The sequence below is a fragment of the Varroa destructor genome, unplaced genomic scaffold (assembly GCF_002443255.2).
Source record: "Varroa destructor unplaced genomic scaffold, Vdes_3.0 BEIS01000003.1, whole genome shotgun sequence".
In the NCBI taxonomy this organism is placed as follows: Eukaryota; Metazoa; Arthropoda; class Arachnida; order Mesostigmata; family Varroidae; genus Varroa; species Varroa destructor.
Window position 1 is genome coordinate 24,991,151 of NW_019211456.1, and position 15,505 is coordinate 25,006,655.

Genomic DNA, 15,505 nt, shown 5'->3' on the forward strand with positions numbered 1-15,505 from the left:
ATGAAATCTATATACCGATCCTCAAATGCAAACGGAAGTAACAAAGATTACGCTGCTTCGTTAGAGTGGCTTAATTTATTTAGCTTACAGGTTGTGACATTATATACATATACAAATCGCTTATCCGCAACTTAAGCGCAGGATGTCTTTACACGTTTTTCTGCTGTTTGCGGATTCTTCTCATCTCGTCTTCGCTAAATTAGTCATGGGTCGTCATTAGCTTCATCATCATTATTATTAATCAATATTAGGTGATACTTCCGTGATAGCAGTTAATTATTGTTGCAGTTGAACCTGTGTTGAGAGAAATAAATAACCAACGTGGACCAACAGCAATCGTAAGGCATACGTATATGCATATTCTAAGAGATTGGGAAAGTGTGTTGTTCATACAGGTAGTTGATTCGGCACTATTTCTTTTCATCTGTAATAATTTACCGCGCCATTTGGGTCGAATCGGCAAATTTCTCCTAATTATGATTTATTACTGCTCGGTTAATTAAGGTAGACATTAGCAATAAGCTCAACCAAGTTCACCCAGCCTCCAGCCAAATTTTACTTGTTGTACTCTGTGTATGTACGCATGTATGTATGCATGTTATGTGTGTATGTATGCATGCACGTATGTATGTATATATATACATATATTAGATAATATGATTGTGCACTTGGTATATTTTTGTTGCTGCTGTTTGGAATAAATTTTCACTTATTTCCGTGGCCCTCATCTTGGCACCTAGTCATTGGTTGTCGATTTTCTGCATCGCGAACGTATGATACGATGTATAATACGATTATTTTCTTTAGACTAAATGAACGGTGCGTGTCTGCCTGGTTTGTGTCTGATTCTATAATTGTATTTTTTGTCGCTGGCGAATTTTACGCTGTTCGACAATTGGGTCACGTGCGGCGGCGAAACCTAATTGATCGTCCGAGCACACAAGTCCAGTATATTCATAATTCCCCTATAGCTATTATTATATTTTAACTATTCTATATGTGTTATGCATATACGGCCCTTCGCCTATGTTCCCGCCCTAATGAGAGCGAAGCATACTATCGTTGTTGTTTTCAAGAGGGATAGGCGCTGCTCAGGGCAGTTTGTTGGCAGGAGTGGAAGTCTCTTCCTTTTGTATGAGGTGGCAATGTTTTACACTGGCGGACAACAAAACACAGCGAGGACGCTCTGCGCGGCGGAAACAGAATATTTGTTATTGATCAATACCCTCGAGATATCTGGGTCGACAGGCGGGAACGCCAGATCAGTATTCTCGTCGATTTTTGTCTTTTGCCACCGTTCCGTCCACCGGCTTCCGCGTTCAACCACCGCACGCGCAGTGATGACTAATGTGCTAGTGTCGTCCTTCCGCCGTAAATAGATTTAACGGTAGGGATGGTATCCAGCGTTGCGACCTCCACGGCCTTGTTTGCCATAGCTTCCGCCCTGTTGCCACTGGGCACCACCTCCTCCGTATCCGCCCTGAGGGCCACCCCAGCCACCTCCGTATCCACCGTAACCGCCTCCGTAGTCATAACCTCCATAGCCTCCATAACTACCGTAGGCGTCATACCCTCCCCAACCCCCCTGGTTGCCATAGCCGCCACGGCCCCCGCCGCGACCACCTCCGCGTCCGCCACGACCACCGCCGCCGCCCCGCATAGCTCCATATCCACCTCCCCAACCGCCGCGGTAACCTATCCAAGACCAAGAAAAGCATCCAGTATGTTAAATACTGCAGCGACCGCAATCTGTGCTGATTGGAGAAGGCGAACTAACCAAAAGTCTTAGGTGAAAAAAGACTTGATTTCAGTCAAAACGTTTTACGCTTGAGATCATGTTATGTGCGTTGCACAGACAAAACAATGGACTTTGTCCATTGTTTTGTCTGTTGTGTTAATAAATCAACGCGAGTACTGTCCTTGTGCTATGAATTCCATACGAACAGAGCCGCTGCCGAATCTGTCAAAATCAACGCAGCACCCAGGACAATGTCGTTTTCTCTCAGCTATTGCGAACGTACCTTGAGCAAACTTACTATCGGTCTTCGGTGTCGCTTTCTTGACATCACACTCCTTTCCGTTAATCGTTTGTTTGGGCTTCTTCACGGCTGCATCGGCTGCTGCCACCGTTTCATAGGTGACGAATATAAAGCCTCTGCGTACGTTCTTCTCTTTATCCATAGGGAGTTCAAGCGCCTCGATGTTACCGAACTGTCCGAAGTATGTTCGGATCTCCTCCTCCGTCGTTTCCGGTGGTAAACCACCGCAGAATACCTGTTTGTCACGAAGTAAAACCCGAACGAAGTAAAAGTTTGTTAATGAGATCGCGGGAAACAAACGTTTCATTGATAAAATATCCGGATAAGTCCGAAATCTGCCAAAGAACAGCTAATAAATATATTTCAGCACATCATTAGTGAAATTAACAGTAACAACACTGACCTTCTTGGCACCGGGTCGTGCCTTGGCCGCCTTCGGGTCGATTTGTTTACCCTTGATAGTGTGGGGAGCTGCAGCAATAGCATCCTCTAGTGCCTGCTTCGTCCCGAAGGTAATGAAGCCAAAGCCACGGGATTTTTTCGTTATAGAATCCATCTTCACTGTGCACTCCTCGATGGTGCCAAACTTCTCGAAATGGGACCGAAGATCGGCTTCGTTCGTATCGAACGAGAGGCCGCCACAGAATAGCTTCCTGCACACACACCAGGCATCGAATGAGATGCAGAAATAAAAGTTAGACTTAAAAAATCAACACCGACTTTTCGAGTTTAGTTGCTGCGCTTATGTGTCACCATTAACACCCAACACGCACTACCCTTTACGACAATACACGCATTCTTGCGCAACATCATAACAAAGCTCAGAAATCTGCACATATCAAAAGTGTGCTGTAAACACAGCAGGACGTCTACGTTGTTGTATTCATTATGGTTTTAATGTGTAGCATAATCCTATGTTGACCATGGGATTGCAGTTAAGCATGAGACCCATAGCTGTTATAATACCCACATCATGTTGCGACCTAAGGATTCAAGTCATTAAATGTTTTGTGTGTCAATATTACATGTGTCTGTATTATTCATCGTTTATCTTCGCTTGACAATACCATACCACCGCGTACACCTTACGCGAACCAATTCTATAACCAAGAGAACAACATTAGACAAGATAAGAAGTTTTCTTAGAACGTTTGATTCCGCTTTATTACGACAACCTGATTGAAACAAAAAAAAGGTCATTCTACAAATAACGGGTTATTAGGCTTTTGCTGAACACCGATAGGCCGATATTGATACTGACACCGACTATGATTATTACGATAATACCTTACGGGTTTTAGGCCAAACCACAGAGAATTCGGAGAATTCGTTTCACAAGATGAACGAGAAGATTGAAGAAGTTCTGAAGAAGGTACACTGCGAGCCGGCGCAGGTAGAGAGATTCCAGGACTCGCCTGTTACGTCTGAGTTACGGCCCCAAAGCTCGTCATTCCACAAAGCTGCTTTCATTTGAGGTCAATTCAGACTGCTGTGTTCAGTTCAGTGCTGATAATCTGGTCAGGCTGCTCAGACTGCTTACAGAAGACTATGATGGAGGATGATTTCGAGAGAAAAATATGCTCAGTAGGCGGTTGTAGAGATGGTTTGAGATTCAAGCTTTGTTTTTATTGTATTCAAATTTATATTCACGACTAATAGTGGTATGGTCCAAAAATTTTCAGTTCCTTCGTCCCATCTGAGGACCGAATAACTCTGCTTTTTGTTGTTGTTGTTGTGGTTGTTTTTTCTGTCTCTTTAGCTAATAGTCCCAGATCGTATGAGCTAGACACGTCAATTTACCATATCGCTATAACTGAGAAGATATTCGAGGAAGTATTAAAGATTTTTCAAAAATCATCGGCAACGATCGACTGATGATTAAATCTTTGATCAGTGCGGCAAAACTGGCGTGCTATCTTATGATCACTATATTGCTTCGTCAAAAACAACCCTTCTTACAACAGCCCTGATCAGATCAGAAAAGAGACATCAACAAGCCAGCCCCCTGGCAGCGATCATTTTGGTGTCATGGTGTTTGTCGTCAACCAAGCCAACTTTACCATTGCTTAGCAGCAGCGGCAGCCGACCCGGCTCCTGGAGTCGTGGATGGATGTGGCGCCGACCGTTTTCGTCACATGGCGCGGGAAAGTCGCTTGGCGCGGGCGCGGGCGCCGCCACCTCGCAGACGGGCGCAGCGCCGCCTTGTTCGGCTCCACCTCAGTGTCAGTCGCGCTTGCTCTACCCTCCGCTAGAGCCAATACTCCGACTATGGTTTGCACATCGTACAATGAACGACTCAAGGTACCTTTGTTTTTCTCATGTTCTGTCTCTAACGATATGGGATCTGTTTTGCCTACGTCCAGGAATCTGTAGGTACCTCACAGCAGCTATCAGGTGACACTACTCGCTGATCGTAAGTAAGAAATGGTCACATGTTGATACAAATGGGTCACACTAACACGGAACAGGTTGAACAAAAAGCAACACATCAATAAAGATCAGCCAACAGCTCAGGTTCTCTGGTTACGTTTGTTAATGCGATCTCGCGCGTGCGGTACTAATATAGCCGATTGTACATTTTAGCGTAGATACATGGAAGACGGAACACGGTATCAAATGATTCATTTTTGTTTACTTATATATCGGTGGATCGATGGAGAGAACAAGAATAACCAACAAAAGTGAGGGCGTTTACGCGATGACAAAGGAGACAAGATACACGTTTAACGCTCTGGTGGTTAATTTTAATGGCTAGTTATTATTAGCACCTTTTTGTAGCTTTACTTAGGTGATCCGGCAGTATAATAGTTACAGTTGAAGACTGCTACAGTCTATATCAAACTCAAACGACGAACAGGGATTACGGTGTACGAGTCGTTTTCAAACGGTCAAATGGCAAGAATCTGCCGCTTTTTTTTCACACTTGCTCTGACTAAATGCTGTGACCATTACCATGCTGAACAATAAAAAGAAGAACAATAGCTGATGCAGAGTTCTTTGTTGGCTATTACTTCTGAGACGTTCTTCTAGAGCAGAAAGCGCTGTCGGAAATTTCTCTTTATGGACCATCGAAATTACTGTTAGGCTACTAGTAAAAGTAGTAGTATCTGTATTATTGTTCAATGGATGGAGTTTAGTTTGGCTAGCGAGAGAGTGGGGTGTCTTGGGACCCGCGTCGATGCCTTGATGGCGTCCGGGTAGCACTCCGATGCCAGCGGTGTTGACGTCGTCCGTGGCGGCAGCATCAACTCGAGCTGAAAAAAGCACAAATCACCCTCCTGCCCCATCTAACGCGACGCCTATGCCCTGTTGAGAAGATTCATTAAGAGAAGCGTATACGTATGACTTGCGCGGGCATGTTTACCTCTTTAATTAACGAACCCCAATACTTTTATGTTACCCCTTATAGTCTTCCTTACATTAATTACGATAGCATTACAAAAGGGTGGTGTCGTTAAAAGTTCTTGCCTGGCTATTTGCGCACAGAGAAAATATATCCCTACGAAACATTCACAATAGACATACCATTGCCGGAACAGGCACCCGTGTTTGCAAATTTATGCTTCGCCCCACAGTTAATCTACAGGCTGTCGCATGAAAACCTTTTCTGCACAATCTACGCAAACAACTATTAAAATATCTAGGCACCAATAGCAAGACTGATTTTGCCTAACAAGATTGTTAGTATATTTTTCTTATCCTGGCACGTATGCCGCTGATATGCTTTGTTTATCAATGTACCAACGGTAAACTGGTTTATCAGAATAAACAGTTGTACATACAACAACATTATGAATCGAAGTATACAGTTTCCACCTTTTACAAACTGCTACTATAGATGCTATTTAATTTTCTTGCAAGTTATTTTTCGAGCAGTCTGTAAAATCAGTGAGGTAAAGAATTACTCGATGTCGGAATAGCGAGCACGAAATTAGGGAGACCAATTATCCTAGACTATCGATTTAATATATATCTCTAATGGTAAGAGAAATGTTTATCTGATAGTTGGTCACCCGCTAAAATCTTACAGTGCAAATACAATGAATGAAATGCGCATGGTGGATAACAAACATCGGATGTGACTGCTCGTAAAAGGGGCCAAATAACTAATATAATTCTTTCTCGATCAACTACACATTCTCTCTCTCGCCTGTAATGTCATGGACAATACTGTTCGAACATACACCTTCCTGAGGAAACAAATATGTATGAAACTTTCAAGTTGACTGGATTACACAATTCCTACTTGATTCGAGACCATTGAATTTACTACTACGATTAACATTTACAAATCGACTAATCCTACCTATGGCAGCGGATATTGTATCCGTATATAATCATGGACTCTCTTACACAATTACTCGAAATAATGAGACAAACCTCAGCTAAGTTAAGCGATCTACAATTGATAGTAGACAGCAGTCACCGAGTAGAGCGACAGATCTACGGCGGGATGTCATCCTTCGATACCCTAGTGCTTTTTCAACGTACACTTTTTTGTTAACGAAAAATTAACTAAACGAAAACTACACATAATCAGGTAATGTCATCATAGCTTTTGGCATGATTTACGTTAGAATTTCTGTCTGCAGAGAATGTTCCGTTGAATACCATCTTAGTTTCAATAAACTGACATTGTTTCTTTAAACGAATAGATCAGACAGACCCTTTATTCGTTCTGTACTCATGTAAAACACCACGATTTCGGAGGAAGATGCATGATTGATTAGCCATATAAAAAAAATAAAGAAACGCCGTTCGAACAGACAGCCAATATGGCGGCTGAATACCGGCTGCTATTAATAGGCCTAACGCTAAACCGAATTGTTATTTTTGCTACGTGGTGGTCTCTGCATGTGCAGAGGTGGACACACAACTTGTGAAGATAAAAACCCACAAAATCTCAGCGATTTCACGAGAGTCGGCACGAAAATTGAAGTGAATCTATTGTGTGTCAGTTCTCTTTAGATCAATTTTTCAAGGACAATTAAGGGAGAAAACTGATGTATGCTGAAAACAAGGAAACTCGATATACAGAGGTCAAATCTTTCGATTCTTAAAGTTCCGCCCCGTTGTCTATAAAGACATGTTTTAGTGCACCGCGCTCTCGGTTTTATATTTGTAGGAAAGAAATTCTAGGTTAAATATCGCGGCGTATTGATATCAGAAATCAAATTAGAAAACTCGCTTAAAGCCTAAAGTTGCTTCAATTATTTGTGTAAAAAGTTAACATTTAGATATACAACCACTTTTAGAGTTCACGCGGTGCACCTGTGCGATTCGTTGCCGAGCGTACGCCGGCGACGCCGCCACTAGGCCCAACAGAGCGTACTACACTAGCTTTAAGCCCATCCGCTCTTTTAGCATTTATAGGTTCTACTCAAATACCGCCACTTCAGTGCCAGAGCACGCTCCAAGATTCGTACTCAAAACAAAAAAACATTTTAGAAGACAGCAGAATGTCCAATTAATAGTTAAAGCATGGGAAATACACGCGACTGGTTGAGTTCGCCATCCCCTTTTTTCTTAATCGAAGTATTTCCGAGACAATTCTGCTGAACGTGGCACTCACCTTTCCTCAGCATCGGTGGCGGTCACAGTCGTTGGAGTGGTAACGGTAGCTGGCGTCGCAGGGGCAGCAGCCGGCGTCGCCGCAGCCTGGGATCCGTTGGTTTCGGTTCCATCGGTGCCATCACCATTGGTAGCCTCCATTTTGGTCTCCTCACTTGTCTCCTCCGACGCCATCTGAGCCTCGACCTCAGTCATTTCGCCCGATTTTTAGCAGTGCTTACTACAAAGATATACTACGTTGTTACTGCTTAAGATCAAAAAGCAGCGTAGTATAGACCGTGTGATGAGCGGAGACACCTCACGACGCTTAACACGCGTGTCAACGAAACTAGCAGTTAGTGCGGAGCGAAGCACACCGCACCGCACTCGGCGATCACAAATAGCTTCGCCAAAGAAACACGACCAACAGTCCTCTAAGCCCGACTGCGGTAGAGCTGATAATAGAAGGACGCAACGCACTCACAGACCACTCCCTTGGCGAGTACCCAGATAGTCCCTAGGCAGATCCCTAGACACGATACAAAAACTCGCCGGCTTTTCGCCTAACTGGCTCTTTAAGCTTGCACTGATTCGTCGGCCAAGATTACGATGGGAGAGGGTCGCCGACGTCTCTCGCCCCACACTAACCACAGCTAGGGAGAAATTATCCCTTGAGGTCCGATGCGAGCTGCCTAACTGAACAAACTCTTTGTCGTCTGCTCAAGTCACTATGATATTGAGACTACTGAAAATGAGTAATGTATTATTACTTGACGCCGGCATTGTAGTGATTCTGGCCAACACCGACATTTGCATGTATTGTTGTCATTGTTATTGTTATTGTAATGCCGAGATTAAAGCGATGCACGCGCGCGAATAACCAGAAAAATGGCCGGCCTGTATGTGCCGTGAAAAATGCATAAGCGATAACCGTCGCACAAGCACAAGCACGATTCGTAACGAATGAATTGTAGAGAGAATGTGCATTGACTCCCAAAATGGTTCGGCGGCATGATATCAGCTTGCCAAAAAAAAGGAACAGTTTTTTTGGAAAAAGAATAAAGAAGGTACTGTGTCACGGGGTACTTACGGGAGTTTCACCAAGGTATAAGGAAAGGACATTGATGGGGCAACGCAATGGGGTCTTGTTAAGAGAAAGAACAATTTTGTTGGCAAAAATAGTGTTTTAAACGATTGCTTCAATAATCTACGTTGATTCTTTTCATTCTGATACTAGCCATCGTAATGGGTCTTGGACAAGTTTAATAGGAGCATACTGATATGCCGGCTAATGTTGTCCTTTTTATGACGAGAAATCAGTGCGTTCTATGAGTTCATATTTATTAAATTGACAATGCTGTAAAAATTGTGTTCGAACCAAATAAAAAGTATCGTAACGGTTTATGTAATCAGAAGGCAATCTTCGTCAGACGCTTGTGAATTTTTTAATTTAATTGCTCATAAAAATACGTCTCATCATTTTTGCAACAATTAGTAAATCAACATATTGAAAACTCGCACAATAATAATAATATGTTGTGCCAAAAAGTAGCTTGTTTCATTGACTATATTTGTATGTTATGAAATAGACAAATTTACTTTGTCTTTCCTCTTTTCAAACAAATATTATTCCTGAAATCAGTTTATCAATTGCATCTTGAAATACCTGGATTACGCGAAAATTTAATGCTGTAAAAAAAAACCCAGCCAGTCGAAAATTTTTTATCATTGCCGGATCAAGCATTCTTTATTTCACTTACCAGAACTATACATTACGTTCGTGCTAGAATTTTCGGTAACTTACTATGAAGGCAGATGATTTGTACTGCCAATTCTTTTGCCACCGAAAGTTTCCCAGTCACGATGCCTTTATAAAAATATTGTAAAGCTGAGCTTTAACAAGCAAGTAGCTTCAAGTGCATGCATGATGATCAGAATGAAGACTTATCCATTGAGGCTCAACTGTTCCGTTCAGAGAGAAGACGCATCAAAAGTATTGTTGACAGCGATCTCGTCATTGAACACCAGTGGAGAACGCAGCAACACCATATAAGCAAAAAGTAAATGAAGAGAAACTTTTAGAATTTAGCTGGTGAAGCGAGGTATATGCCTAAATAGGCCAGCAAAGTTCTAAGCAACCCCTCGCCTGCTATTATGACAATGGTAAATCGAAAAAAATTTTGCTTAAATCTATAAAGATTAGTAGAGGGTTATTATTATTGTTGCTTAACTGTATTAGTTTTAGAAAGGTATGTTGTATGAATATGCTATCCCGTTGAGGCGAAGATGGAAGACTCGATGCAGCGATAGTGACACTAGTCGCTTACCACTAGACATACGCTGCAAAATCTTTAATTTATCGTATGCAATTTTCCTGATTAGCGCACAGCCTTTATTGCAGTATGCCGTTTTCAGTAATAAATTGCATTTTTTACTGAGATCGCTGAACGCTTGTATCTTCTATGCAATTGCATGTCCGGACATCTTTGTCGTATAAAGGCCCTGTGGTGAGCATGACAGGAGTGGACCGCTTTCGGTGGGACAAGTACAGTCCGCACTAAACGTTCTTGTTCGAGACCATGATAGTCATGAATACCTCACACAATGCCCTGGTTCATCAAGCGCTCAGACATTTAGCTCAAACACAAGAGACGATTATGCTTTAAAATGTGCAGGGCATAATTTCTTTCGACTTTCTAACCACTGCATAGCTGCTTCGTCTGATTGAGGTTTGTGAGGAAATGTAGACCATCACTGACTGCCACGGCCTCAGATGCAGTTCATAGGGCGGGCCAATGTGATGGTGCGCCCTACTCCAACGAAAAATGGTACAAAGTTAAGCCCCGGGATGGTATCATGTTGTCACAAAGAGAATGCCTTGAAAAAATTACAATATCAACCAAATCATTTCGCGAACTTCAGTAAAATTTTGAAATCCACTTCTCGACATAGGTAATATTAAGTAGGGAGATGTTGTAGCAAGTCGCATAGGTCAGAATTGGATTCGGCTCGAAGCAGACAATGTCACGTATGTTCTGAATGTTCCGTTCTTCTCACTGCATTTTAGAAAGGTCGAGATCTGTAAGCTCGAGGATCTCAGTATCTGTAAGCGTAAAACTTTTCTACAAATGCAACTTGCCCTGTCGTAGCAAACTGCTCTACCGAAGCACAAACTGTCATAGACGACTCTTACCGTCCGCTATTTACAACTCGTAAAGCAAATCGACTGAACGTATCGGCGCAACCTGAATGTATTTCTAGAAACCACTTTTTTGGTTAGGTAAACAACATGGTCTATTCAGGTTCTAGCTCATATAGGCCGGCCAATTTCTGCTCCACTTAAGATGTCCATTATCACTCGAGAGATCATGTGAGATCACCCGGCAATGTACAAAGTGCCTAGGTGAAGCTAACCTGCGTCTTCACACGCTTACAATTGCTTGTGGATGATGCATAGCTATCGAGCAACGACGTATCTGTTCGTGCGTGTTTATTATGGAAACCTCAGACAAGTCACCCTAGCAAAACCCATCCTGGCAGGAAATTTTGGTGAAAACAAAACCTTTGTGCCATACTAAGCAGATCGATTCTGGTAACTTGCTCACGCAATGCAACAATGCAAAACACTGCAAAAAAAAAGCTGAAGTACCGTTTAAATTCCTTTATGCTATACAAAGATTTTACGGGACCCCTTTGCTGATGGCTGCGCTTTTAAAGATCTGTTAGCTCAAAAAAGTAATAGAAACTAAAGAATTTAGATATGATGATTTGACATATAAATAGGTAACCATCTAAATACTTCTAGAGCGCTAGTCCTGACGTCTATCTCACTTCTTGGTCGTTGCTTTATTCGAAAACGTTTCGTGTGTCTTTCACTTCAAACGTTTTGCACTTGTTCCTTTTGCCCCAAATTATTGATAAATACTGCATGAAAAACAAGTCACTGATGCCATATATATAGTGTTTGTAAATTAAATTCTATTTATCGCAAACGATATATACACAAGCGTTAGTATTAACGCACTGATCAAAAAGTTATGCTAATGCCGCTACTCACGATTCTCCGCAAACGGTTTCAGGCCAACCAACAACTCCCTGTTAACTAGCGCCTACAGTTTCAACAAACATTTCCCCTCTACAAAGAGAGTCACTGCTAAAATCAAACAACAATTATCTAATAGAATTTCTCAAAAACATCGAGATCAGCATTTCTGTGTCGCTTGTGAGCTTGTTGAGATGCTTCGGGTTATTGTGTTGCTCAAACTGCAAATTCGCATATTATTTGCACTAGATTTTTACCAGATTTGATAATACTTATTATTTCTAGTGCACAAACTTATTTGAAACTTAATTTAGCATAGCCACCAGATATATTGCAACAGTAAATTCGTATTTGAGATCTGCGCTCGTTTGTTTGGTTCTATTGTCGGACAATGTTGTGCCATCTATTGCGCGTGTTAGCACGCTTCCTCCGGTCTTCAACTATCGCTTATCCGTTTATTTCTCGGTATTCTATGCCATTTGCTAAACTAAGGATAATGCACGCTCCCCACTGTGAAGCATTGATCGACACCGTAAATGTATCTGCATGCTACATTTCCCGCTGCTATAGGGGTACGCATTGTGGTGGTTTTATAAAACTAGGAATATACATGTTTTTGCCAAATGTAGCCAATTTCTGTTACAATGCTCAATATGTATTTTGAAAAAATTAACTTGAAGTGTAAGTAAAGTTGCCTTCTCCGTCTCTCTGTTCAATGCCTTTCCGCAGCGCTACCTTTTGGGGGGTAGCACCACTATTCAGCACACATTGCTAAGTTCCTTGCTGACATATGTTGTTAACAATGCAGCAGTCAACTAATGGCGTAACTTTATGCTTTCTTCCGGCCGGTCTGACTGGATCTTCTGTTTTCTTAACTACTCGTGCTTTAATGTTTCAATGGTCGCTTGTGGAAACTGCATAGAGAAAATGCTTATAAAGGTCTGTCCGGACGGCACGAGGCACTTTTTTCACAAAGAAATTGCGATAATCAATAGGACCCGATTAAAGTAGAAGCCATTTGATTGAACTACAAGCCATATTCGTTTCTTTTGTCACTTCTGATTACGAGCCATCTTATCTCGTATTACATATAAGTATGTACTATAAGTCTATTTGAAGGACGTTTCCGACAAACTATGGAACGGGTTAAATGTACTTGAATAACGCTTACACCATATAAAAGAGGAGAATGATACTGCTACATGTTAAATGTACTAATCTTTATTGTTTGTACGTTCTAAGTACCACTATGAGAGCTTCTTTCAAGGGTTGTGTACTTGTGACCTGTATATTACCATACCTGATTTCGGTAAAAGTTTTAAAAGCCTACATAGAACAGCCAGTCTGTTTCCCGCTTCCTGATTCTAACAAACAACATGCGAAGATCGTAGCAACGCGGTAACTTATTAGGCACACCAAAGTTTATCTAAGGCAACCTGAGAACTTTAACAATAATGAACCTCACTCATATATCTATTTCGTTTGAAAACGTCTACTAAACTTGACTTACAATTCAAAACTTCCGAAAATTATATTTCGTTGGTGAGTTGTGCTGACTTATAGGTGTACTTCATTTAAGTCTCTACTTTGGTTTAGAGGGCATCTTTATATTTGAAATATTCCCTGTTCGGACCCGGCGTCAGCATGTATTTCACTTATCACTGTAATGATCATATCACTGATAGCAACCTTCGGCATCTTAGTGGCACCCTTTCTCATTTTGAGGTGTTTACAAAAACCCCACTGCCTGAGGTCTATTGCTATTCACGAATAAAGAGTATCTTACTATCTATGGTGTTGCAATTCGGTTGGCATTTATCTATACATGCTCTGACAAAAGATAAAACGGCATCAAGTAATATCAATTTTGATATACGATCCGCGATTTGTCAAATAGTCTCGACCCATTTTACAATGACCAACTCTTAGTTCGGTAAATTTCACGATTAGGGAATGAAACCCGAATAATCACTAGATGTCAGTGTTTACAGTATTGCCAGTCAATTGTTAACTAATTTCCAGGTATGTATTGGACTTTTACGCTATGAACCTTGTTTCTGCTACATGATAATATGCCCACATTTGAATCACTGGCAATGTCGACGATCGGAACCTAAAATGACGCTTATTTGTGTAATTTCGAAATAGGTTACTGGCCCAATTTTGTGTACCCTTCTGTTGCGCCAGTATTTTTCGCCATCGCGCTGATAATGCACAAGCCTAATGCTTCTTATTGATGATTCAATCATAGAAGAAATTTACGTTATAAAAAAAATTATTTGTGTGTGCTCTTTGCTACCTATGTGATTGCTCTAGGATGTTTTAAATGAAAGAAAATGCAAACATTGGCTCACGGTGCGTAATGTGTTGAGAATGAAGACACTGCATGAGACAATCAAAAATTACGTTAATTATAATTATATATTAAGTTAACGTTCTAGTAAAATAACCAGATGTGTCGAGCGCCTTTTCTGCTATCCCCGTCACTAGAACATTGTCGTCGTTCCTCCGCTCTCCGTTCTTCAATTCATCGTGTTTGTATCAGTAGGTGTCCTTACCTTTGATGTGTTGTGTTGTGTTTCACTGCGACCAGCGGCTTCGACACCGGTCGCATTGACAAAGATGTTCATACTGCTGCACAGATATAAAAATCGGAATTTGAATCTGGGCTTATAAAGAACTGAATATGGTTCGTGCTTTGCCATATATTGCAAAGCGAGGTCGCTCCTCTGCTGGGGTGAATTCCCCCAATTCTTGTTGCACTTGTTTGCTACAGTCAATTTCAGAGATAAATTTAAGAGTGGCTCAGGTATTCTCAGTAGTTAGCGATTGTTTCTCGTAACGTAATGTGGATCGAACATCGATACTTAATTGAATGTCCTCCGTAATTGAATATTGACGTCTGTCATTAGCTTTGAAACGTTAGTATGTTACTCACTATCTGTTAACTGAGGTAATGAGGCAAAGCTGTGTAAAGTCTTACCTAGAATACCAAAAAAAAACTGCCACATGCAGCGGTTATAACGACGATTGGCACTCTTATTATATTGCAGGATCGGTATTGAGTACCATCAAGCTGGTCGCTTTATTCATTACCTATGTATTTTAAAGGTCAGTTCTTATTTCCGTTACAGGTAAGTTGTCTTTATTTCGCTAAACTGGGTCATTGTCAAGATCCATAATCACGCAAACCATAGCTGTACCCGTCATGCTTAATGCCCAGCCTGAGGCCGCGCCTAAGCTTTGGCAAAAGTGCTGCCACTGTTGGAAAGAGCAAACAAGAACCTCGATGACTGCGAACTTCCAGAACGTAACTTTAAGCTAAGTTATGAGATATATCAGCGAAATGTGCCTTGAATAAAATTAACCACGATCATGTTGTTAGGAGCCGTTTTTCAAATCCAAAAGAAATGTTAGTAATACTAACAACAATTATAAAGTTATTTTCCATTTAGCCTGTTTTTATGTTAAGCGCGCTTGTCGTCATCTAGATGTAAAAAATTACTATGTGTGTCTTAAACGATGAAATAAAAAAATCTTTCTTGAATCGGATCAGTTACTAAATTTCCAGACAACTAATTCAAAATTATTTTGCCCATCGATTCAAAACCATGGATTCTCTATTTCTTTGCAGAATAACACTACAATAATCACCGTTTTGTTAGCGTATGTTGTATTTGCATAAAATATGACAGAATTTGGTTTTCATTTTCAAATCAAAAATAGAAAAAAAATAATTTTTATTAACAAACGTTACCGAGGCGGAAAAAGAATGATAGATATGAAAACATTATCCTCTTGTAGCTTAATTTAAGTTAATCTTCGAAGTCGTGCTAAGTTAAAGTTACGCAACGGTAATTCTAGTATTATAAAA

The 15,505-nt window shown here is 41.1% G+C and overlaps 1 protein-coding gene and 1 long non-coding RNA gene across 4 annotated transcripts; one reads left to right on the top strand and one right to left on the bottom strand.

Moving 5' to 3' along the window:
• Positions 1–60: 60 nt before the first annotated feature.
• Positions 61–8,035, bottom strand: LOC111246352 (RNA-binding protein squid-like). Of its 2 annotated transcripts, none has more exons than XM_022795823.2 (4): positions 7,612–8,035; positions 2,443–2,692; positions 2,037–2,274; positions 61–1,695 (listed from the first exon to the last, which is right to left on the bottom strand). In XM_022795823.2, the coding sequence occupies exons 1-4, from the start codon at positions 7,803–7,805 to the stop codon at positions 1,382–1,384; spliced, it is 996 nt and encodes a 331-aa protein (XP_022651558.1). In that variant the 5' UTR covers positions 7,806–8,035; the 3' UTR covers positions 61–1,381. The 2 variants fall into 2 exon arrangements, with proteins under 2 accessions (XP_022651558.1, XP_022651557.1); XM_022795822.2 differs by having other exon boundaries at positions 2,022–2,274; positions 7,612–8,034.
• A 105-nt stretch (positions 8,036–8,140) lies between these two features.
• On the top strand, positions 8,141–15,007 carry LOC147756712 (uncharacterized). 2 transcript variants are annotated; one of them, XR_015323013.1, is made up of 2 exons: positions 8,141–9,752; positions 14,766–15,007. It is a non-coding gene; the product is annotated as an uncharacterized LOC147756712 (long non-coding RNA). The 2 variants fall into 2 exon arrangements; XR_015323014.1 differs by having other exon boundaries at positions 8,141–8,344.
• Positions 15,008–15,505: the final 498 nt, after the last annotated feature.

What these genes read in the sequence shown, in the direction of transcription:
- LOC111246352 (XM_022795822.2), bottom strand. Translation starts at nt 7,805, where the DNA reads ATGACTGAGGTCGAGGCTCAGATGGCGTCGGAGGAGACAAGTGAGGAG. An exon ending in CACGACCCGGTGCCAAGAAG is followed by an intron (nt 2,275 to 2,442) that starts GTCAGTGTTGTT and finishes CGTGACAAACAG; the next exon opens with GTATTCTGCGGTGGTTTACC. An exon ending in CGATAGTAAGTTTGCTCAAG is followed by an intron (nt 1,696 to 2,021) that starts GTACGTTCGCAA and finishes GGTCTTGGATAG; the next exon opens with GTTACCGCGGCGGTTGGGGA.